This window comes from Clarias gariepinus, chromosome 27 (assembly GCF_024256425.1).
Source record: "Clarias gariepinus isolate MV-2021 ecotype Netherlands chromosome 27, CGAR_prim_01v2, whole genome shotgun sequence".
Classification (NCBI taxonomy): domain Eukaryota; kingdom Metazoa; phylum Chordata; class Actinopteri; order Siluriformes; family Clariidae; genus Clarias; species Clarias gariepinus.
In genome coordinates this window covers 17,971,993-17,997,587 of record NC_071126.1, presented here as the reverse complement: position 1 = coordinate 17,997,587, position 25,595 = coordinate 17,971,993, and the positions used below count along the sequence as shown (strand labels likewise).

At 39.5% G+C, this 25,595-nt stretch overlaps 2 protein-coding genes across 2 annotated transcripts; one reads left to right on the top strand and one right to left on the bottom strand.

The window, feature by feature from the left end:
• The first annotated feature begins 2,604 nt into the window (after positions 1-2,604).
• On the top strand, positions 2,605-16,976 carry si:dkey-206f10.1 (adenylate cyclase type 8). Its single transcript, XM_053488999.1, has 19 exons — positions 2,605-2,679; positions 3,473-4,425; positions 6,046-6,195; positions 6,284-6,414; positions 7,974-8,085; positions 8,167-8,294; positions 8,399-8,557; positions 8,685-8,916; positions 8,999-9,175; positions 9,266-9,366; positions 10,470-10,671; positions 11,638-11,721; positions 11,798-11,970; positions 12,060-12,141; positions 13,275-13,433; positions 14,362-14,508; positions 14,615-14,707; positions 15,658-15,775; positions 16,534-16,976. The coding sequence occupies exons 2-19, from the start codon at positions 3,526-3,528 to the stop codon at positions 16,956-16,958; spliced, it is 3,573 nt and encodes a 1,190-aa protein (XP_053344974.1). The 5' UTR covers positions 2,605-2,679; positions 3,473-3,525; the 3' UTR covers positions 16,959-16,976.
• Positions 16,977-18,443: 1,467 nt separating this feature from the next.
• Positions 18,444-19,944, bottom strand: LOC128514904 (adenosine receptor A1-like). The gene is made up of 2 exons (XM_053488824.1): positions 19,905-19,944; positions 18,444-19,540 (listed from the first exon to the last, which is right to left on the bottom strand). The coding sequence occupies exons 1-2, from the start codon at positions 19,942-19,944 to the stop codon at positions 18,444-18,446; spliced, it is 1,137 nt and encodes a 378-aa protein (XP_053344799.1).
• Positions 19,945-25,595: the final 5,651 nt, after the last annotated feature.

The following is a 25,595-nucleotide window of genomic DNA, read 5'->3' as shown; positions in this document are numbered from 1 at the left end:
TCTGTATTATTACTAAATTTCTTTGCTAAATTAGTCGACTTCTGATTCGACATTATCTAAATTCCGATCTTGAGTTATCCAACATGTGTTAATGCCTTAACCAGGTTCTGCTCCTGACTAAGCTAGAATTAATCCTAAATTAAACAATCCTCTGTCTTGGCTAAGTTCTGCTACTACATTATGCAGTTTCTGCTCCTGAGGTTGGTAAGTTCTGCTCCGTTAATCACTGTAAAGAAATGAAAGTCATGTAATCTGGGGGATTCTTGTAGCTCATGCCGAACACTTTGGGGCTCTGTGGAGTCTGACTTTCATTGGAGTGTGAGCCAGGAGCATGTCTGGTCAGCAATCTTACTCACTCTTTGTTGAAGGATTTTTGCTGAATTAAAAAGGTTGGAACAAAAAGTTGTGCCAAACGTCCCATAATTAAATTGAAAGTTTCTGAACTAAATTAGAGGTTTTAACTGATTAATCAGACAAAATAAAACATAGGTAAATATATTGGTGATGCTGGGAAACAAAAGTCAGCAAAAAACAAACAAAAAAAAAACAAAACACAAAAGTCCTTAAAACCCAAAAGGTCCAATGAATTTCAAATGACAAATAATAAGTACTGTATACGAATATGTTTGACATCACAATCAAATTGAACATTAGACCCCAAATATGCAAAAGTATTCTTCACCCTATGATGTTCAGGAGAAGTTAACTTCCTGTTAAACGCTATGTGAAATATTTTATAGGTGTGGATGTAACAGGTTAAGCGAATGACTTTATAAAGGAAGATCCAAGCATGAGTTGTTAAATGGATTACTACACTAATGGAAAAAAAAAAATCACAAGATTTCTAACATATCTCCAGGTGGATTGTAGTTAAAGTGCTGCTGCAGTGCTGCCGCGGAGCTACAGTATCCCTAATCACGTGTGAATTAGCTGAGAGCTGAGAATCCCATTAGTGACAAACCAGCATGGCTAAATCCAAACCTTTTCTGATCAGGGATATCAAAGGCGAGTAGCACAGGACACAAAGCACTGCAGCGTTTAATGTTTTTTTCTGCTTTATAGTGCCTTATCGGCCATGGGTGATAATTATTCAGCTCCTTGGAATCGGTAAAGGAAAGCTGTGCAATGTTCAAACATATTTGCGATACACTTTTGTATTTATTTATTTATTTATTTATTTATTTTCTCCAAAAACACGCTGTAATGTTTTCTTAATGATTTAACAGTTTCACAGAAATTAATTAATATTATTACATTAAACTCATCCTGCTTTGTGTAAAGTACAATACAAAGTCATCCATTCATTATTTATACTGATTCTCCTCTGCCTTTTTAAAAGCCCCTTGTCCATATCAATGATAGATAGATAGATAGATAGATAGATAGATAGATAGATAGATAGATAGATATAGTTGTAGCAATATGTAGAAGAATATTAAGGTTAGGTTTAAATCGAAAAGTAAAGTCATTTTATGTATAGTAAATGTATATATACAGTATATATATATATATATATATATATATATATATATATATATATATATATATATATATACATACAGGACCAGTGGTGCAATAAAAACTTACAAACAGAAATACTTTTTGTTTCTATCTGTCCATTTCATATCTACAGTATGGCTTGGGTTTAGGATTAGTTTTGTAGTCTAAATGATAAAGTCTGACAAATTATATACTACATGCAGTATATACTTAATCTGACAAATTATTTTCTATAGGCCTCCAAAGTTTCCTATAACTGAACTGACTTTTTTTTTTTTCAAATTGCAATATATCCATGTTTTCTATTAGCATTAAACTCACATGTTTTATTTGTGTTTTTTTAATGCAGCAGTATACATCTTCCTTTCCAAGTCAACTGCTTCACTTTTTTCTGTCAAGCCAAACTAATGTGAAACTCACTGGCACGAATGATATAAATGTGTTTGATGGATATTTGGAGAATGTTAAAGCCAAGAAAAAGGATTTTAGAGGCTGTTTTATATATATATATATATATATATCAATTTTTTCTTCCTTTAACGTAGTATTTATACTGTATATACTGTACTGGATTGCACATGTACATTGCCACAAACACAACTGCAAGCTAATTTATTCATTTTGACAAAACTGTCAGAACTGGATTTATAGCAGTTTGCAAAATAAGACAAGATTCAGACTCATATCCAGACTCAGATCTTGATTATTTGTGTCTATGCTTAAGGAGTTATGTTTATTTTTATAATGATAATAATAATAAAAATAATAATAACATAATTCTTTGTGATCTTCATTAATAACTTTCCACATTTGTAATTCTTTTTACTGTCATATCGATCACGAAACCAGTCCTTGTGCATCTCTTAAACTCATCTCGTCTTGGTGACACTTTTCTGTGACATCAGCCATCGGCGACCTGCCTCCCAGCTGAGTACGTAATCCTATTTGTGTCTATCTACTCGCCTTCTGTCGGCTCCACTCCGCAAATGATTTCCTTCCTGATCACATGATGTTTTTTTCTTCTACTCCTAATTTCTTAATTTAACATGATCATGCTGCAGCTAAACAACATTGTGGATTACAGCTGAAGATGTAGAGTAGGATAGTAAAGCAAATAATCCTTTATGGAAAAGAGCAAATGGATTTAAACCAGGAAAGCAGGAAAGTGTAGACTCGATGGTGAGTGGTTTTATATTTGAATTATTTGAAATTATATGAAACCTACCTGAACTCACGCACACAGCCTTTGTATTGTGAAAGTTTTTACTGAAGAAAATTGATAAAAATGGTAATTGATCACGTGTTACAATGTTGCTATGTATATAAAACCCCACATAACATAACTTTAACACATTAACAGTGATTATGTGGTGTGCCACCGGGGCAGGTCCGACCCCTCTATGGGGGATGTGGCAGTGGATCCTTTGGGTTATGGGTGGAGTCCTGTTTTTTTATACACCGTGAGTGATCACTGAAGACTTTTTTAATGCAACCATTTCCCGAAGTTCATTTGCTAAGTTAATGTAAACACTTGGGCAAGGAATAGCGTCTGTGTGCCAGAGATTTATTTTCCATCTGTCTTAATAAGCTCAGTACCAACCTGTTTCAGATAATCGAATGACAACTAACCCCATTCTGTCCTCAGAGGAGTTCAACTTCTTTGACTAACTTCTTTGGTCTTTAGACTGCTATCGCTTTGGGCCTGAATAATTCACATAATTGGATGTTGTTATGGACTATTAGAGTTACAGATAATCAGTGCACCTGACAAAGCCTTTACTCTGGTCTTAAACATGATTAGCCATCTGATAACTTCTGTAGGTCTGCATGAATGCAAAAGTGGTATGAATACGGACTTCATGGGATTCTAAGGTGGCCTCCAAGTCCACTGTTATGCTGATTTTTTAAATTATTTTTTTTTTAAAGAATGAATTTGCCAGATGAAGGTAAAGATCATTTTTGTCTTTTGCAGGACCATCTATCAATTTTTCCTGAAAGACAGACAGGATCATTAAACATGTCATAATGTTGGGAGGGAACTGCTTTAACGAGTCGCACACCATGCAGAAGATGCATGTCCCGTCCCATCCCGCCCCGTCCGTGTCTCCGGGCCTGCGACGCAAGCAGCTGATGTGGAAGAACGCCGTCAAGCACATCATCAGCCACCATGAGCTGAAGGAGCAGTACGGAGCCGAGCCAGCACACAAGATTTACGTCACCGACGTGTACATTGAGGAAATCAACCGACAGATACGCAGCAAGACGTCACGTGGCTGCACCAAACGCCGTTCCTCGGTCGTACGTGTTCATCCGGCCTTCTTCAGGGAGCAGAACTGTTCCAGCAGCACGCAGGCTGGTGTGACTGCAGAGTTCGCCAGTGATGCTGATTTTTTCGTGCGCTGGGGACACACGTTACATGGAGTCTACGTCCCAACTCTGAGACACACCTTCAAATCTCGTGACCTGGAGAAGCTCTACCAGAGGCACGCGTCACACACCAGACGCACCTCTCTGGTGGCCACAAACATTATAGACGCTGCTGCAAAGCTACACCTGCTGGTCCTGTACCTGGTCCTAGCACCAGATGGAACAGATCCACTGCATGCCTGGATTACTAGCTTTTTCATGGTATTCGCAGTATTGCTTTGTCTTCTAGTGTTCACCTGCAGGCGCTCTGATTTTCCAGAGTGGTTGCATTATGCCGGCATGGCCAGCTGGCTCTCACAGACTGCCCAGGTGCTGGTTAGGCTTGGGTACGGGCTAGAAAACGACCCATCCTGGTATGTACTTTTCACCCTGTTTGCCACGTATACGCTTATGCCGTTACCGCTGCTGTGGGCCATGGGTGCTGGCTCACTAACGTCAACACTGCATCTTATTGTGGAGACAGTGCAGCAGTTCAATGAAGTGGGACTGCTAAGAAAGGTGATGATGGATAGAAACTAGGAACGGAAAGATAGATCTCTTCCATAGCTTGAGTAATGTACTTAATATACCGGGTTCCCAACCTTGACAAAGTCAACCAACCTCAATTGCTATAACTCAGGGGCCTTTGACATCATACTTACTTATCCCTGTATTTACAGCAACCCTGCTCAGGGAACAGTGTGTTTGACTCTCTTTAGAGCATAAAAGTGCTCGTCTGTATGTTTGTGCACTTCTGCTATGGTAGCTACTTCATTTTAAAATTGTAAAAGTGCATTAGCCAGACTTGAGCAAAGTAGAGATTCTCTAGGAAGAATATTGTTCGAGTAAAAGTAGAAGTCATACGATTGCCTGTATACTTGAGTAAAAGAACAAAAGAACCTCTGGAACCTCTAGTTCCCGATAGGGACTGTGGAGGACAATGGTGACCACTGTATTTATTCCCATTTGCACAACCACGGTAGGACAACATTCACATGCGCATTCATGCACCATGGGCAATTTGGGAATGCCAGTTAGAAATTTGCATGTCTTGTTGCATGGCGACGTTTCCTTTTTAAATACAACACAACACTGTGATTCAAGATTCAAGAATTTTATTTGTCACACACATGTTTGTACAAGTACAACAATAGTGAAATGCAGTAAGAACACACTCAAGTGGATGTGTGTGTGTATGTGTGTGTGTGTGTGGGGGGGGGTTGTATGTATGTAGAAATAAGGACAAAATAAAATAAATTATATACACTATGGTATAAATATAAAATCATAAAGAATTCGGTTGTATAAAAAGTGAAACCAGTCGATATTAGATGAAGAATAAAGAGACAGATAAAGTGACCATGTAAACGAGACTACGTGCAGAATTTGTTAGTCATTGTTGGGGTTGAGTATTTATTGCCCTTATAGCCTGGTGGAAAAAGCTATTGTTCAGTCTTTCAGTTCGTGCCCTGCGTGACCGGAGTCTCTTACCAGATGGCAGCCACTGAAATAGATTATTGCTAGGGTGGTGAATGTCTTTAATAATGCGCTGTCACCTGGACCGGCATCACCTGGTGTACAGTAAATGTCCCGAAGATCAGGCAATACAGTCCCGGTGATGCGCTCCAGTCCCTTTCCCAGAGACAACAGATTCAGAGATATGGACTTCCAGATACCTATAGCTGGTCACTCACTCCACCGGAGTCTCGTTTATCTGCAACACCATGCACAAATGTAGTTAAGTATATGCTGTATGATGTAGTGGAGTAAACGTAAAAAGTATCTTCTAATAGAACAACTCAAGTACAGATATATGAAAAAGCACATGACATTTTCACACCCAAAGAATTGTTTCCGTTCATATTTACTGCATCATGGATCCTTTGATCGATAGTATTTAACCATCAAGAACAACATAGTGCACTATTTATATTGTACTTCGATCCTGAAGTTCCTCCTCATGGAGTCCTACAGTACATGGAAACAGATGTTGATATCAGAGCATTTTAATATGCAAGAGTAATTGAACCCAGTATTAGACTGGTATGATTACTGGTATTGGTGCATTCCCACAATGGTGTATATAGAACAAGCTTGTGGTTTTACGTATGTAATCTCTTTGCACTTCTCCCACCGCAGATTCTTGCTAAGGCCTTGCTTTATGTGAGTATGAACATAGCAGGGCTGTACATCCATTATCTGATAGACCGGGCTCAGAGACAGGCTTTCCTCGAGACTCGGCGCTGCATTGAAGGCCAGATGAAGCTGGAGATGGAAAACAAAAGACAGGCAAGGAAACACGTGTAGTATCAGTGGAGACGTACACCATGCTGATTGAACACTGGAAAGGCTTTAAAGTGTATGTTTTTTCGAACAGGAGCGCTTGGTGTTGTCTATACTGCCTCGCTTCGTTGCGCTAGAGATGATTGCGGATATGACCTCCATGGATGATGAACTGCTGCCTCAGCAGGTCCATAAGGTCTACATCCATAAGTACACTGACGTCAGGTAGGAAGATCATCCCTCTTCTCTGGCTGTATGATCTCCTAAGGTAAAGGATTAAATATAATCTCGTTTAATGCCACTCTTAACATATATTAATGAAAGATACTTTATGGACTGTATGTAAGTTTTGAGTTAAAACGTTCTGACTCTATATATGAAATTATTAACAGATTTTGTTTTTAATGTTTTGGTGATGATTCTCTGAGGAGATGTTTAATTAGCATTTACTGTATGGAAGGAGTCTCCAGTGTCAGTGCTTCGTAATGGCCAGAAATATGGGTTTTAAGTTTTCTGATGTCAGAGAGATTAAGGGCTTTACAGTTACATTTTACATGGTAACATTTTTTTGTGTCTGGAAGAGATGTGAAAAAGAGTGGCTGCTGATTGTTTCCATTCCAAGAAATGCACCGATTACCCTCAGAGGTGGAAAGAATAATAACATTTTGGACTTAAGTAAAAGTACTGTTACTTTAGTGAACTTTTACTAAAGTGCAAGTAAAGTTACAAAAAAATCACAAGAATGAAATATTATATTTAAATATAATATAAGTTAAATACTTAAGTAAAGTTTATAAAGTAGAAGTACACAAAATAATCTACCAAATTACAGTAATGCGAGTAAATGTAATTCAATACTTTCCACCTCTGATTACCCTTATGAGTACCACGGGTTGACTAGCATCTATGTAGCTAACTGGATTAGATAATTTTTATACAACAGTTAGTTGCGACCAAGCAATCTGATTGGACAAGAGACATTCTATGAGTGATGATAATGGACAGTAACAGCACTCCCAACACCCCCCAGGTGTTGTACAGTGCTAAATGACACTAACTGTGGGTCGCGGCACGGGTGAGAGTAGGTCTGTACGGTCCGCAGTACTGAGGAGAGAGCAGCCGCCTGACAAAATCCACATTCACAACCAGTCACAGAAGAACTTTCAGCAAGAACACGCATCTTAGAACATTGTGGCACCTTAAACAACACTTTGTCCACTTTAAAACTGATGTCAAGTCATTCCGAATTGTCTCTGAACCGTATTTATTTATTTAACTAGTTCCTAACACAAGGCTGAATCCCAAATCATTGTTTAACCCTTGATCAAGGGCACTACTAACGTGTGGAACAAGACCATCTTGCATAGTGCACTAGCTTTCCATTTAATATTAACATTTCCATTTTGGAATTCAAACCTGAAACCCAGAGAACTTGTGAGATTTACAGGACCGTCCACCAACTCCATGGTTTATTCTGCTCACCTTTTGTCTACATAGTACTAGTAAGAATTTAAAACTACTGTACTTTCACCCCTGTTAATTACTCTAATTGTTGGTCGCCGGCTCTGCCAGTCACGAATCTCTTGTGTTTATGGCATGCTGCTGAGCTAGTGAATGATAAATAAATATTTCCATATATAGCTCATGTTGTTTAAATCTATAATCCATTTATGAAATGTCTTACGTGTATTTGCATTCGGTCACAATTGCCTGAAATGATTTTATTGTATTGTGCATCCTGGAAATGCCTCTTTTTGCATCTTGTGATTGTCCTCTGTCGCCAGCATCCTCTTTGCTGACATCAAGGGATTCACGCTGTTGTCCATGACCATGTCTGCACACGAGTTGGTACGCACCCTGAATGAACTCTTTTGTCGTTTTGATCGTCTGGCTGAGGTGAGAGAACTGAAAGATCGTTGCGTTTTATTATGTCTCAGCTTGTATGAGTAAATAATTTGTCTGTGTCTATATTCATAGGAACACCACTGCATGAGAATCAAGATCCTGGGCGACTGTTACTACTGTGTATCCGGAGTCCCAGAGCCGCAGAGAGCTCATGCTCGGTGCTGCGTAGAAATGGGTCTGGCTATGATCATTACCATACGGTACACGATTAGACCGCTTAACCCCACTGATTGAACTGTGTTTTTTTGGCTTTAGACAAACTCGTTACTTACATTTAACATGTATATGCTTGCTTTGCATTTAGAAATGTGCGAAAGCAGCTGAACCACGACATGGACATGCGGATCGGGATCCATTCCGGCTCGGTTCTGTGTGGGGTTCTGGGCCTGCAGAAGTTGCAGTTCGATGTGTGGTCCTGGGACGTTGGAGTAGCTAACATGCTCGAAGCAGGCGGTATCCCCGGGTGAGCAAAGAAAGAAGAAAACAGATTACCCTGACCAAGTGCATACTGAAGATGAACAATTGAAACACTGATACGAAATTGAGCTAGCTAGATTTTCTGATTTGGGATTTCTGTCGTCTATGGCTAGCCGTATCCACATCTCTCGCGCCACGCTGGACTGCCTGGAGGGGAGCTACGAAACCGAGGAGGGCCGCGGTTACGAGCGCAACGAGTTTTTGCGCAAGCACAACATCGACACTTTCCTCATCTGCCCCAAGGAAGAAGAAAACACTGTAGAGGCGGAACCTTCCAAAATACGCATGACCATTCGTACCTCCAACACAGACAATTTATACGGCAGCGTCAGTAATATGAGCTGTGTAAGCATCTCTTGATGACATCAGTGATGATGATCCGTGTTAAAGTGTTGAAGGTTCTAATGATCAACTCTGACCTTCCCAGATCTTGGCGTCAATCACAATGGTGCAGCTGCCCAATTCGAGGAACAGGTACTCCAGCAGCAAAGAGATTAATAAACGGATAGAGCATGCCATTGACCTGCGCAGCACTGAGCGCATGCAACAGGAACACATCACGAGTTCCTCGCTGGTCTTCAAGGACGCACATATTGAGAAGAAGGTATAGACAAAGTGACCGAGGTCTCTGGTTGGTTCTCATTCTCATTCTCAAGACTTCCCAGTAAGAGTTACTGTATTTCTTGTGTTCTAGTTCTCCCAGATGAGGGATGAAACATTTAAGACCAACCTGGTCTGCTCGTTCATCATGCTCCTCTTCATCATGGCAGTCCAGGCCCTTATCCCTGCACCCAGGTAAACAGCAATCATTAGCCAGCTTTTATGCACTGATGAAGCGATGATATACACTTCAGTACAATTCTTTTCTTCATCTATCACAGACAGTTAGAAAGTTAGGGTCAGATTTGGCAACCCCTAGAGTGGATAGGGTTAAGGGCCTTGCTCAAGAACCCAACAGTTCAACCAGTGATCGTGCCATATTGGGTTAATTAGATCAGAGCACAGCCTTTGTCAGTGATCATGGTTTCGTTTTTTGAACATCCTAATGTACTGTGTCAGAGCCAAAGGATTAGAGATTAAATGGTTTACCATGCTTTTTCTTATCCGCCACAACCGTTACCTGGGTGATCCCACAACCCCACACGTTTTTCTTCTTCTTCTTCTTTTTTTTAAACGCATGCTGAGATTGCCGCAAGAAGACCTACAAACACCAACACCAAGAACTACAACTCCCAGCACGTACAGTACATTCCTAATTCATCTGTCTAGCAAAACCTGGACTTAATAACACACACACAGTATATACAGTACATTCAAATTCATATTCAAATTTGTCATAAACAGTATGATATGCAGTGAAATGATTATTTGGCTATCAGTGACCTAGAATGGAAAGATTACACAACAATGAGACACTCGAGTGGTACAATGAGGGATATAGACTCGTTAAAGATGGTTTTTAAATTTGGTTTGTGTTTGGTTTATCTTGTATTGTATCTTGTATTGGTGGTGTAGTGGTTAGCACTGTCGCCTTGAGCCTCCAGGGTCCTGGTTCATTTCCCGGCAGACTCATTACCGGTCTCTGTGTGCATGGAGTTTGCATGTTCTCCCCGTGCTTGGTGGGTTTCCTCACACAGTCCAAAGACATGTAGAATAGTTGATTGACATTCCCAAATTGCCCGTAGTGTGAGAATGAGTGTGTGTGTGCCCTGCGATGGATTGGCACCCTTATTGCCCTTTAAATGTTTCCGCTAACCTCAATAGTGTGTCTCCTAGTTATTCATTCATTACTGTATACACAACAATGCATAAGCTTCACTTTACTGGCTCATTGGTCTCATGTTAGAATCCAGTACCAAATTTTACAGTTTGACAGTTTGTTTTTCCCCCCACTGTAGACCATATCTCGTTGTGGTCCAGTTCTGTGTGGTACTGCTGGGATATCTGCTCTTGTTGGTGCTGGCTCTGGCTGAGGAGTTTAAACATTTCCCTTCTGCACTTCAACGATTCTGCTGCTGGATTCACGAGAACAACTTGATGCGCTCTCTGCTCACCGTCACTGCCATAGCCTTGAACTTCGGCATGGCTTCTGCTGACATGGTGAGTCCCGTAACCACCAGTCAGAACTTACAGTAGTAAAAAAAAAACCCTACCAAGCAGATTGACAAACACCTGACATCCTGATTATACATACATCCATGTGACTCCTGAGTGCTTTCACTGCCTATGGTTTGCCTTATAATGAAATCCAAGTGATGCCTCAGCTGAATGTTTCAGGGAGGTAAAAAGCCAATCTAATTAGCCGTGCCCAGTGTCTTCCCAGGTGAGCAGAACAGTCCAGTTCGCTTTCCCTCTGTTGACTTGTGTAATGCTATCAGGAATTGAGTCAAGAGATTAGCAGTACTTTCAATCCAAGCATTTCTAGAACACCATTTGGCAGACACTTTTATCCAGAGCGACTTACATTTTATCTTATTATACATCTGAGCAGTTGAGGGTTAAGGTCCTTGATCAACAGGCAAATTTATAGTTTAAACCTAGGACCTTCCAATCAGTAACTCAGAATGATGTGTAATTCTGGGAAATAATACGATTTTGTAGCTAATATAAAGAAGAAAATAATTGTCCTGAAGGTAAACATCTACAAGGGAATGAATACAGTAGAAGGTGTTATTTGGCTTTATTGATTAGATCCATCAGATTAATCTTATGTGGGTCATCTTTAGATCTCACTACCTGAGAAGGGAAGGCATCTCGGGTGTCTTAATGGTAATGTTTGTGATAGAAGGGTTCATCAGGGGTCCATTTTAGGACCTCTTTTTCTTTATATTAACTACCAAGTCAAATTTCCAAGCATTACATATCATTTTGCCGAAATGTAGCTTTACAATTTACTTTAAATTGTATTGTAGTACACACACTGCGGGAAACTGTTGTGTCCATCCCGATCTCTGATCTCATCCAGCATTAGGGTTCCTGCTGAGCTACAAATTTGAAATCAAACTAGAGAAGCTTTCAGTAGGGTGTTATGTATGATTTATTTCAGTATTATTTCTGGTTGTTTAGATGTGGTGTAACTTTATGCACAAGGATTTGGAAAGCACTAACGAGACCAGCCAAAGACCTCTGTCTGTCTGTACATATCCTGAGGTGAGGCTTTTATTCTTTAATACAAACAATATAACAATCGTTATGTATTGTAATGTCTTCCTTTTTCTGTGTATAGTTTTTCGTCCTGAGTGGCGTCGTCTCCATGGTAACCTGTGCAGTCTTTATAAGACTCAGCTCCCTTTTGAAACTTACCGTCCTGTTACTAGTGGTGATCGTATTTACATACTTTGTAGAAGTGGCATTTCATACCCTGTATGTCAGTGAACAGGATCAGGAGCAGCTCTCCAGGTAAACGTCTACAAGGAAAGAATACAGCAAAAGGTGTTATGCTTTATTGATTAGATCCATCAGATTAATCTTATGTGTGTCGTCTTCAGATCTCACTACCTGAGAAGAAAAGGCATCTCGGTTCTGTTAATGGTAATGTTTGTGATAGCTGTGTTCTACAACGGGCGACAGGTACGCTCCTGTACACCACTCATATATTTAGAAGAAATATTTACTTGAAAAATTAATTACAAATACTAATAAATAATATTTCAATAATGTAATATAAATCGAATAAAATTATAGAATATAAATAATAAAATATAGGGTGGCATAGTGGCTTAGTAAGTAGCACTTGCACCTTCTGGGTCGGGGTTCGATTCCCACCTCGGGGTCGGTATGCACGGTGTTTGCATGTTTGCTAATTGGCATTTCCACATTCCCTATAGTGTGTTAATAAGTGTGCGTGCTTGTGTGCCCTGCGATAGACTGGCAATTTATCCAGCCCACCTTGAATGGTATAGAGACAATGAGAATGCAAGTGCAACACATCTCACTTTCTCTAATTTCCGGCCCAGAAATAAAATGCAGCCACTTAACTCCACACCTTATCATTAAATGTCAACCTACCGTATGAGGCTATACTTTTTGTCCTTTTGAGAACATTCAACATTTAAAGGAACAATGGGTCATTTTTAAGAGTGCCATGCCACTATAGTGTCGCCTTGCACCTCCAGGGTCCGGGTTCGATTCCCGGCCAGGCTCGATTTCTGTCTCTGTGTGCATGGGGTTTGCATTTTCTCCCCGTATTTGGTGGGTTTCCTCCGGGTACTCCGGTTTCCTCCCACAGTCCAAAGACATGCAGATTAGGCTACTTGGTGTTCCCAAATTGCCCGTAGTGTGTGAGTGAGTGCATGTGTGTGCCCTGCGATGGATTGGCACCCTGTCCAGGGTGTACCCCATCTTTTGCCCTAAGTCTCCTGGGATAGGCTCCAGGCCCTCCGCGACCCTGAATACAGGGTAAAGCGGTATAGACAGTAAGTGAGTGTTTTTGACCTTATTCTATTTAGGAAATCCACCTGTTTTCCCATAAAAGGCAACACAGAAGACATATCCTGATTTAAGTATTGTAACTACTTTTAAATACAGCATTATAACAGCACTCAGGTCGCTATATGTGTTTTAAGAATCTTTACCTTAACTAATTTTACTTTAATTGTTATTCATACTGCAAATGACAAACAACCCTTTAAATCCACTTATCCACTATCCAATCCAATATCCACAGCATATTATTATTTGGTCTTTACATTGTCCCGTGTCAGTGGGAGGCAACAGCTAGACTGGACTTCCTGTGGCGTCTGCAGGCCCAACAGGAAGTGGAGGACATGCGAGAGCTAAGAGAGCATAACGAGTGTCTGCTGCATAACATTCTGCCCGCACATGTCGCTCGCCATTTTCTGGACAGGAATAAAAATGATGAGGTAACTCATAAAGTCATCATCGAATCATCAAGGCACTGGGGGGGGGGCGTCTATATTAATTGCTGTTTTTGGTGTTTACAGCTAATTCATAGGAAATTTTACAGTATATCAGATACATAAAGTGGTACAAATCAGATACAAAAGGTATTTTCCTGATTTATTATAATTTTTTTTACATATTTGTCACACTTAAATGATTCAGATCATCAAACAAATCTACTTTAATCGTTACTGACAGCTTTTTTTCCCTTAATTAATGAAATCATAATTTAAAAACTTATTTAGTTTTGTATTTACACAGGTTATCTTTGTATATGAATGAAATTTGTTTCACGTCAGTCATTTAAGTCTGACAAATATGTAAAATAAAATCTATACTTTTCACAGTACTGTAAATTAAAAAAAAAATCTGTTTATGTGAATTATCTGTGGTAAAAAAACAGGCAAATACGTTTTTACAGCACTGTACGTCTTTTAATTGGTTTATGTCAGGAAGGGGCCAATACTTTTTCACAACACCATATTTTTTTTTATCAGTTTGTGAAGAACCTGTGGTAAAAAATTAGGAAGGGGCCAATACTTTTTCACAGCACTGTTGATCAGTTCACGTGAATTACCTGTGGTAAAAATAAGGAAGGGGCCAATACTTTTTCACAGCACTGTTGATCAGTTCACATGAAGTATCTGTGGTAAAAATCAGGAAGGGGCCAATACTTTTTCACAGAAGTGTATGCTTTTTGTTCAGTTGACATGAAGAATCTGTGGTGAAAATTAGGAAGGGGCCAATACTTTTTCACAGCACTGTACGTTTTTTGATTAGTTCGCGTGAAGGACCTGTGGTGAAAATCAGTGTATGTACCTGTTGATTTGGTGAGGTTGCTAGAGAGCATCTCTCATTTTCTCCATCGATTCTTCCGGTTTTCTTCAGGAGTTGTACGCGCAGTCGTACGACGAGGTCGGCGTGATGTTTGCTACCATTGCCGGCTTTAACGAGTACTACGAGCAGAAAGAGATTAGACACGAGGGGGTGGAGTGTCTCAGACTCCTCAACGAGATCATTGCCGACTTTGATGAGGTAACTGATCTTCATCTTGTCTCGTACATTAATATTTTATTATTGTTATTATTTAAGGTTTTGAAGACTAAACGCATCCTCTTTCTTCCTCTGACTTGCGGGACAGTTGTTAGACGAGACATACTTTTTGGATATCGAGAAAATCAAAACTATCGGAAGTTGCTACATGGCGGCATCTGGTTTATCACCTGATAAACAGGTTGGTCATCATATGAAATTGTTTCTGGAGTAGGAGGAGATGATTAATAACCTTGATTTGTTTCATATGCAGTAATGCATTAGAAGAATCTGTAGTAAAATTGACTAACCTACGTATCAGCTAAAATATGGTATTGTGGCTAAAAGTGTCTCACCTACTGTAGGTCACAAAGCGAATTTTCAGATAGGATCATATAACCCCATTTTTCATAATACTTAATGCTTCTTCTCATCTAAACATAAACATTTATATTTGTATCAGATAAAAAGAAACATGTTTGCTAAATACAATTTCATGCCCTTTTATGAAGTGTCCGTTTTTTTGTATTTAAATCTTTCAATGATCTTAATTATCATACAAATGACACTTGGCCAATTTAGATTTCACATAAAAAGGAGCAAAAAATTTTATTATTCCAAAACATGAGTTTGACATGGTTACGGACACTACAGATTAAATTGCTTGAAAAAAATTCTTAATTTTGTACAGAATGCTTTATTTTAAACAACAATTTTTACAGGTCATATGCTTCTAGAAGCTTACACCAATTTTAGTTTTAAAAAGAAATATGAATAATTTGCATTTTAAATGTATACTGTTTGAAGCGAGACATCATCTCTTTAAAACGGCTGAAGTTAGCAACTTGAAATTTTTAGGGAAGCATGATGTCACTTCCATGTTACATAAACTTCAGAAGTAGCTATTTTGACACACATATTTTCTGTATTATATGTATAAAATAAAAATAAAAAATCAGGCACTATGCCACTGATTCTGATTGGTTGGAAGGCGCTAAAGAATTTACCCTGCACTCTTAACATTTAGCACATTTTCTGAGGTGAGATGTTTAACAGTTGGTGAGAAATTGTAACAACTAAGTTGATATGAATAAGTGGACGAAACTTAAACTTTAAGGATCCTTTTTTTTTTTTAACTCTCTGGCACTTCAGACTCATGGTGGCAGCGACTGGCATCACCTGAGCGAACTGGTGCTTTTTGCGTTGGCTATGGAAGAGACCTTGAGCGCGATCAACAAACACACCTCTAACAACTTTCAGCTCCGTGTCGGTAAAGTCACAAATCTTACTTGTAGCTTCGAATAGTAATGTAGCGTAAGCAGGGAAGAAATGACAAACAATTCTTCATGTCACATGTACAAGTGGCGTTCAAGTCAAACCAGGAGGCGTGATAGAGATAGACGTTTACAAAAGACTTCAAGCATAGAATGATGATGAGACTCGGTTCAGATGTTTTAAAAAATTAATGACAATCCTGGATGAGGTGGCTTGGAGCCCTTTGCAGTCGTTCCTGTGAATATGCAGCACCTGATTGTAGAAAAATTGATAGATAACTTGTCGCCAACTTAAGGACCGTGGCATCTGTACACACAATCATTCAATAACACCACTTGAACATTACAAGGAACGCTGGGAGTTTTTGCCACATCTTGCATACAGTCTTGACCTTGTTGCAAGCCATTTTTATATTTGGGTCATTAAAGGAGTTCCTGGGAGGCCAGGGCTTCAGCCCTGAAGCCGGCACTTTGATCATGGCTCCGGTGGACTGAGAAAACGTCCTACACAAGCACTAGTGAAACTCTGGGATAAGTGTTTTAGTAACAAGTTTTCTGTTATTTTGCACAATCAAAAGTTCCAGTTTGACTTGAACACCTCCTGGTACATTAAAGCACAATAAAATGATTTATTCAAGTATTGTAGCTGGGATCAGGGAGGAAACAGCACCCTGGCCCAAAAATGGCATCGTGGCAGAATTAGGGGCTTGAACCCTCAGTGACCTCTACACTCTATTTATCTGTCATCCTCCAGGAATCGCACACGGGCCGGTCGTCGCCGGGGTGATCGGCGCTGCTAAACCGCAGTACGATATCTGGGGGATGACGGTAAACCTGGCGAGCCGCATGGACAGCACGGGCATCAGCGGGAGGATCCAGGTCCCCGAGCCCACCAAGAGGATTCTGTCAGACTGGGGATTTGTGCTGGAGCTGCGTGGAGAGATCTTCATCAAGGGCGTGAGTGAGCGCCAGGGACGCTTACAAACCTACTTTATCAACAACGGCAGGGCGTACCGTACTGTCAACATAGCCACGAAAGAAGAAAGGACATCTGCACGCAGCACAGGGAGGAACACGCTGGCTTCGGTGGTGTTCAATCTCCTTCGGGCCATCCAAAAGGAGAAGCAAAGCAGCACCGCTGGACGGTTCTCCCTGTCCACCAACAGCATGCAGTGTTAATGTTAATAGAAATATTAAACCTGACATGACTTATGAAATGAGTGGTACTATTGCCTTCACTTTTCTGATACATTTCTTGTTCGGTCCTAAACAACACAATTCCCTGTTTAGTTTTTTCACAAAATTTTTTTTTTGTTTACATGCCACATCAGAGATTATTAGATGTAATGTCACAAAAACATTTTTTTATAATGAATTAATTGATAGAAATATATTATCTCAACACATACTGTTTTTTATAGTACCATAAGGACCATTTTGATAATGGAACGGGGCAGTTATGTATTTTGTTTCATTTTATTTCATTACTGTGTTTAACACGCCCTAATCAATGACTTCATCAGATTTTGTGTTAAGCGGTTAAGCACTGACACTTTGCACCACCAGGGTCTGGGTTCGGTTCCCGCTTCAGGTTTGTGTGTGTGTGCAGTTTGCAAGTTCTTCTCATGCATGGTGTGCTTCATCCGGGTTCTCCGGTTTCCTCCCACAGTCCAAGGACTTGCAGATTAGGCTAATTGCCATTCCCAAATTGCCCCTAGTGTGTGTCTGAGTGTGTGTGTGTGTGCACCCTTTGATGGATTGGCATGACGTTCCGGGTGCACCTTGCCTCATCCTTAAAGTCTCCTGGGATAGGCTCCAGGTCCCCCCCCCTCGCCCCCGTGACCCTAAATACAGGACAAAGAGGTATAGATGATGACTGAGTAAGTACTTGGTGACCCAAGCAAAATTGAATGAATTCAAGAGCAGGGCGTGGCTCATTAGGGATGAGCAGAGTTTGACGAATTTAGGTGCAGAACTTTTATTATGAAGCAGCAGAACTTACCTGCCTCAGGAGCAAACTTGCAGAATTTGCAGGTGGATTCCTGTGCAAAACTTGGCTAACACAGGGACAGGACATGGTTCATTTAGGAATAGAGCTTGGCTAAAGCTTGGTTGATTCAGGAGCAGAACTTGTGGAATTCAAGAATAATTCTTGGCTGAGTCAGAAGTAGAACTTTGCTAACCCAGGCGCAGAACTCCGAATTAGAACTAGCTTCGTTAGCAGTAGGACCAATTATTTTTGCTAACAATAAATAAGTCTTTTAAGAGCAGAGCCTGGTTGATCCATGTGCAAAACTTGGCTAACACAGGAAGATTTAAATGTAGAGCTTGACTGTTTAATTCAGGAGCCAATCTTGTTTGGTTCAGTAGCAAAACTTGCTCTGATTATAATGAATGATTTATCTCATTGATATTCTTGCTAAAAATTATTAAAACTTTTTTTTTGCATGTGTGTGTATGTGCGTGAATCTCGCATGGAAACGTGCAGGATTTATTAATGATGTTAATTAAAGACTAATTAAAACAAAAAGCAATAATTTTATAAAGTGCAAGCATAAGAAAACTAGACATAACTTTAATAAAGCCTCAGTCAGTGATGCAGTTGATGTAGACGATGAGCTCAGTCATCATGCGCTAAACTGGTTACATGACAAAAGCGCGAGGTCAGGATGTGTGTCTGGTAGCTACACGTCCATTGTCATGGCGTTCCTGTCGTACGGCGCCGCCTCTCCAGCACAGGAAAATACCTTTGAAGGCCTCCCTGAACGACCTCATCCTATAGGCGTAGAGGAAAGGGTTGACCGCCGAGTTGGCGTGAGACAAAATGATGGCGGTGAGAAGGAGTGACGGGGGCACGGGGCACGAGGGGCACAGCAGCAGGAAGCAGTTGATGATATGAAGAGGGATCCAGCAGACGGTGAAGAGAAAGAGCACGAGGAAGAGCGACGTGGCCGTTTTTATCTCCTTCTTGATGTTGACGGCTCCCTCGACGCTGGCCTGGCCTCCTCGGTCTGTGACGATCCTTTGCATATGCCACTTGACCGTGAGGAAGATCTGCGCGTAGATCAGGAACATGACGACAAGCGGCGTCAGCACGCAGGCGAAGAAGTTGAAGTACACCATGTAGTTCATGTCCACCACGTTGACGAAGACGCAAAAGTCGTGTGTCTTGTGCCAGCCCATGAGCGGAACCAGGCCGATGAGGAAGGCCAGAACCCACGTAAGCAGGATGACGAGCAGCGCGTTGCGTGGTGTCATGGTGCTGTGGTAGCGGAAGGGCATGAAGATGGCCACGTAGCGTTCAACAGCCACGGCTAGCAGGCTGAAGATGGAGCTCTGAGTCAGCATGATGAGCACCGACAACATGAGCAGGCACAGGTACAGGTTGTGGCGCGGGATGCCCAGGTCGGTCATGATGGCGCAGGGGATAGCCAGCGTTCCCACGCACAGGTCCGCCACCGCCAGCGACACCAGGAAATAATTAGTGACCGTGTGCAGCTTATGGTTAAACCCCACGGCGACGCACACCAGCAGGTTTCCCACAGTGGACAGGAAGGCGATGACCAGCTCCACCACCATGTAGGGCACGTCAATGGACGCCGTCGGTCCCGCGGCAGTCGTGGTTAAAGTCGTAAAAGTGTCGTTAGTCTGTGGACGTGGCTGAGTGACGGCCGATGTAGCTGACGCCATGGCGTTAGTGACGAGCAGAAGGCTGCTGTTTAGATAAGAGCTGACGTTCAGGATGGTGGAGTTTAAAGAAGCTGTAAAGAAGTAAAAGTGTTAATCCAGAGTGAGCTGAGATTTATACACCGTAATAATTAGCAACGTATCGGCATTTCGGCTTCCAGAAAAAACACCTAGAAATTTAAAGGGAAGTTTTTGTTTTTATAAAGATTTGAGTTTACTGTTGTTAAAGATTAATCATGAAGGTAAGTTACAGTTTAGTCAGAAAAGGAAAGTGATGTTAATCATTCACACATCAATTGGCCGATTTACGTCAAACTTAAACACAGTGAGACAAAAACACTGTTAGGAATACGAACACATTTTTATGTAATTGTTTCTTAAGCCCTTTTCAGATGTGGAATACGTCACATTGCCGCCAGCTTCAATCCTGTGACGTACCTACATCTAAACACCAGAAAGTCACTGCTCCAATGTTCATGCCTTCGTTCAGACATTTCCACCACTGTGGCGGAGAGACGCACACAATGTTTGCTATTTTCCTGAGAATCTACAGCACATACAGATATAATTTATTAGTTTCAAACGTGTTTGTTTTTTGTCATGCTAAAATGCCTGCAATTAATTATTGCAGTCTCAATAAATAACTTCCGAATAATGTCTGCAGCCAGGGTTGCCAGATCACACTGCTTAATTCCGCCTAGGCAGTGTTAAAAAATTGTTTATTATACGTCAGAGTTGCTGTTGTTTATTAAATGTCTGTAAAAACCTCTTGTGTACATACTCAATCAATTTTATTTCTCCCAAAACATACTTTCTTCCATCTAAACATTTTAATTATCACTTCTTAGATGCTGATAGACGGATTGTTTCTCCCACTATATGTGATCTTGTGTGTGTCTGTCTGTAAGAGCAAATGCGCAGTTTAGATGTGTTGAAAGTGATCTGTTAACGTTAATAGGTTTGAATGATTTTTACAGAAACAAGTCCAGGTTTCTCATTCAGACGTGAAAACGCCTTACACGCAGGAGAGAGGCACGCAAAGATCACTAACTGGTCACATGATCCTCCTGCTCGACGCTTAAAGTTTAACGTATTAGACTAGAGAGATGTCTAATTGACCCTTTATTTACCAAAAACAAAAAAATTAAACTGGGAACAGATTCAGAAACTCGGATTAAAGATAAGAAAGAGATGCGAGTAAACGCAGCAAACTTACAGACTGGTTGTTCAGAGCGATGAGTCCAGGCAGATGCTGAGGCAGAGATCTACAGAACACACACACAGTGTAGTACTGCACAATTCACATCTTTCTAACCTTGACTCTGTGTGTGTGTTAACGTCAGCGTAAATAATAACATATAAATGCAAATAACCTACTATTCATTACTACATTATAAATGCTATGACCTAATGATCTCCTCTATCTTCATGCAAGTTTCAGTTTAGTGTTTATTGGTGACCTATTGTTCTTGATAATCAGTAAAGAGATAAAAGATCAGCTAAAAGGAAATAAGTTGGCAATATATAAAGATACAATAGGTACTGTATAAATTATTTTAAATTAGCTCTAGCAGTTTGTGTTTATTTCAAATCAATTTTATTTTATTTGTATAGCGCTTTTAGCAGTTGTCATGGTCGCAAAGCAGCTTTACACAATCAAAAGAATTATTTAAGTTTGTATGAAATGTGAATGTGTATGTATTTCAGACCTACGGTATTATTTGCATTTACATATTTATTCAGTTTGTCTTGTAGTTGGCTCTTGTTGTGCAATATAATATTTAATTTGTTATTGGGGACGTGCCAACGGCCAAAACATGGTACTGGTGTTAAAAAGTGTAAAAGATTTTCAGATATGATGATATAACATAATTTTTTTATAATACTTAATGCTTTTTATCTCATGATCCATGCTTTGTTTTTTGTAAATATGTATACACATTCATATTTTTATCAGATTTAAAGAAATAAAATTTGCTAAATACAATTTCATTTCCTTTCATGTTTAGAATCCGGAACTTTTTTTTTATTCAAATCTCTTAACGATCTTAACTGCCATTCAGATGAAACTTGGCCGATTAAAGTTTCACTTGAAAAGACATAAACCTAAAAAAGTGTATTTTTCTAAAATACAAAATTGTCAAGATATTGCAACATGAATTTGAATTGGTTACGGACACTACAGATTTTTTGCAGAATTTTGCACAAAATGCTTTAACTTCAGCAACATATTTAACCAGTGGCGGACTGGCCATCTTTTAATACATTTTGACTTATTAAACTTCTTTTCTTTTTTTAAGCTTTCATTATTATTTTTTTTTATTCGTTTTAATGTAATGGAACAAACAGATCACCAGAGGCATCACATAAAACTATTACATTTTACAGTTTTTATAGTACAGGTTACTCTCCCATTATCCCCCCACTCCGTCCGCCCCGCAAAAGTTACTGTATTATAAGCATAAACACCAACATAGGTTCCTTTAAGTCCTTATGCTTCAGTCTTTTAAAATCTGTAATGTGCAGTCCAACAAAAATATTTAACAGATATAATATGCGTGTGTATATACACAGAAAAAAACATACATATACACACACACACATATATATATATATATATATATATATATATATATATATATATATAACGTTTTCTAGCAAATAATATATTATCTGTTTCCATTTTGACCAATTTTTATAAAAATTTATCCATGTTTAGTCTTAAGGAAAAAGTGAGTTTCTCCATTTCAAACATATTATCTACAATTGCTATCCACTCATCCTTTGTTGGTGGAATCTCTGGTTATTGCTTTTTTACTAGCTACTAATAATATTTCGAGAAGGTATTTGTCTTGTGCATTAAAATCAGTTTGTATGTTTTCTAAATATATAGTACCAAAACTATGATCAATCTTAAAACCCAGTATTGATTCAATTTCAGTGATCACAATTAACCAATAAGATTGTATTGTTGGGCAATTCCAGAATATATGATAATAATCAGCCATAGAGTTGTTACAGGAATGTGCAGAATCTAAGTTACCATTTTGTGAGTATATCCTTTTTGGAGTAATAAAGAATCTAATCATATTTTTCTAAACTTCTTTTCAAAGGTAAAGTGCAGGTAAATTTGTTTTATTTTACTTTACAGCAGTGATTCCGTTAGTGTGTTTGTTTTTTTGGGGGCTGTGGAATAAATAATTTGAGTTTCAATTATTTCTAAAGGGGAAAATTTGATTTGGTTTATGAGTGTTTTGGAATATGAGTCCGCTTCTGGAACGAATTATGCTCGTAATTCAAGGTTCCACTGTATACCACATTATGTATGTATGTTGCCCTTTAAGAGTTGCTGCGGAGTGCGTGCTGCAGATGTGCGCGCGTGAGGAGGAGAAAACGGAGTAGGAGCTCAGGTCTGCTGCCCCCCCCCCCGAAACGCTCTATTGTTTTACTCTTTTCTTTACTTTTACTGTATGTTTTGTATTATAATTTTGTGATGCTGAAAAAGGCTGATAAAGGTTTTTTGCTGAACATTATTATTGGCTCTGAGCTCTTTTTTCCCTCAGCTATCCGGCCCAAAGCATCACAGTTTGTGTGCATGTGAATGTATTGTAATCCTATTCCATACGTGTTCTGAAACCACGCCCCCTTTCACTTTTAATTTACAGAAGGAGAGATATGGATCATTTCTCGATATAGCGAATTTTGTTTTTTTTTTTTAGCAAAGAATGAATAATTACCATGAATGGAAATGGGAAAAAAGAAAAGGTGGAGCTGAAAATTTACGCAAAAATAAGAAAAAATCTTTAAAAGCAGATGCTGTAGAATTCTTCACATTAGTAGAATATGCCTTTGGTGTGAGGGTTAATTGCAATTAGGTAGGCTCTGACAGCTCTAACATTACGGTCAGGGACAGCGAGTCTGGATCCAGCAGTAGGTCAGTGATAATGTTGACCAGCACCACTCCATTTCTATACCCGAGCCGAGTGAAACGTATGGCAATCAACTGGACAACTGGAATAAAATCAGAGGCAGCATTAGCTTGGGCTAGTAGACTAGTTACTCATTTTAATTATTATTTTAATCAATATTAATTCAAAATAAGGCTGAGAAAATATTATTTTGAATTAATATTTACTACAATAATAATTACTAGCATGAGCTAATGCTGCTACTGATTTTATTCCAGATTACCTGTTCATTTTGATTGGCATAATTTTCACTCGGGCAGAGAAGGGGAGAGGTGTTGGTCATCATCAGCAGGCACTGGTTCATCATCACTGACCTGCTGCACTAGCAGTTTACCCTGATGAGTGGTGTATCTTACACTGACTGCATCAAGATGACCCCCCCCCCCCGACCTGATAAAATATTGTCTTTAGAGTTTGACCCAATATATGTTCAGTAATACTTCATGTAATATGTTTAAAAAGCATTTATTTATGTATTATGTTATATTTGTAGACTAGTAAGTAAAATAAATCTCCACATTAATGAGCCCATGTATTATGATTTGGGATGTGGTGAGCCACGTTTTGGTCCCAGACCACCCCTGTATTCAACTCCACCCTCTTGCCCAGTTGCGTAACTCGCATCGCATTCAGTCAGCCAGCTCCGCTTGCCGTAAGAAGTGCTGGAAAAGCACCGAGAGTAAGTTCGGCCGCGATCACTTGATTGCTGCCTAATTAGAAGACCAGGTTTATCTGGTCCAAGCACTTAAATTTTTTTTTCTTCATCCAATTGCCTTGCGAAGTAGGTATTTTAGCAAAAAAAATTACTACCTTCCACATCAATTAGTGATGGGTCGTTCATGAACGATTCGTTCTTTTTGAACGAATCTTTAACGTGACTTAGAAGATCCAGTAGTCTCGGAGTGTGATTCATCATTTTCTACTGGGTGCGCACGTGCAAATCATCGCAAAACCTCTGTAGGTTATGTACGGGAAACAAAATTAAGCGATTCTTTCTTAATGAATCTTCTACTCCGAGTCGTTCGTTCTTTTGTCACAGGACTCCCATAGACGCTATGCAGTGCAATAGATTCAAAAGAACGAACGACTCGGACTGGAAGATATAAGAGGTGAGCTACTCATTCTGTTTATTATAAAATGTCCTTGGTTGCATTGTTATATTTTCATTACTGGAACTATAGCCAACAATTCGTGTATGTAGACGTATTGGGGGTCTTTTTTATTGAAAATGCAACATTTTATTTTATTTCTGATCAAAAGAACGAAATGAACTAAATGCCTCAAAAAAAGATTAGTTCATTTTGATGAACGAGATTCAAAGAACCGAGTCAATAAAATAATTCAGATTTCCCATCACTAATGAGCCCAAATATTTAAAAACAAAATTGATTCGCTAAGAACAAAAGTGGGAGGGTTCGGGGTGCACAGTGCTGCATCCCAAGAATGATTTCAAAAAATCAAAGCTCAGCCTTAAATCACTTGCTTTTTAAAAATTTACTTGCCTACATAGACACAATACACAAACACAAATTAACATAATACAGTTTAGATTTTTTTTTTATTATAAATGAATTATATTAAGAAATACAGCGGAATATTGTGACTAAATGACTTTATTTCATTATTAAAATAAGTAATTATTATGTTAAATAATTCAATTCAATTCAATTCAATTTTATTTGTATAGCGCTTTTAGCAATTTTCATTGCCGCAAAGCAGCTTTACATAGTCAAAAGAATTATTTAGGTTTGTATGAAATGTGAATTTGTATGAATCAAAATGGTCAGTTTGTCCCTGGTGAGCAAGCCGAGGGCGACAGTGGCAAGGAAAAACTCCCTGAGATGGTAATAGGAAGAAACCTTGAGAGGAACCAGACTCAACAGGGAACCCATCCTCATTTGGGTGAAACAGAAAGCAGTAAATGATCTGCATTTATACAGTGTGTAGGGTGGGAGGCAGTTCAGCTATAATAGCTGATGTTAATATGGAGTCCAGGTAGTTATTGAAGACCCAGGTAGACTTGTAAGAAGTTCCAGTCATGAACTATCGAACTGTCAAGTCCCCAGAGAAACAGTTGCCAACACAAGTCAAGGCCAGAACCATTTTCTAGGTAGAGAGAATCATTCCCAGACACCAGACGCATCCCAGAGAGACACACGGG

Bases quoted from the DNA above. Each gene is read 5' to 3' on its own strand.
- si:dkey-206f10.1 (XM_053488999.1), top strand. From the start codon at position 3,526: ATGTTGGGAGGGAACTGCTTTAACGAGTCGCACACCATGCAGAAGATG. The intron at 4,426-6,045 runs GTGATGATGGAT...CTCCCACCGCAG, and splicing joins AAGTGGGACTGCTAAGAAAG to ATTCTTGCTAAGGCCTTGCT. The intron at 11,722-11,797 runs GTGAGGCTTTTA...TTCTGTGTATAG, and splicing joins CTGTCTGTACATATCCTGAG to TTTTTCGTCCTGAGTGGCGT.
- LOC128514904 (XM_053488824.1), bottom strand. From the start codon at position 19,944: ATGAACATTGGAGCAGTGACTTTCTGGTGTTTAGATGTAG. The intron at 19,541-19,904 runs GTACGTCACAGG...ACTTCTTTACAG, and splicing joins TTTCTGGTGTTTAGATGTAG to CTTCTTTAAACTCCACCATC.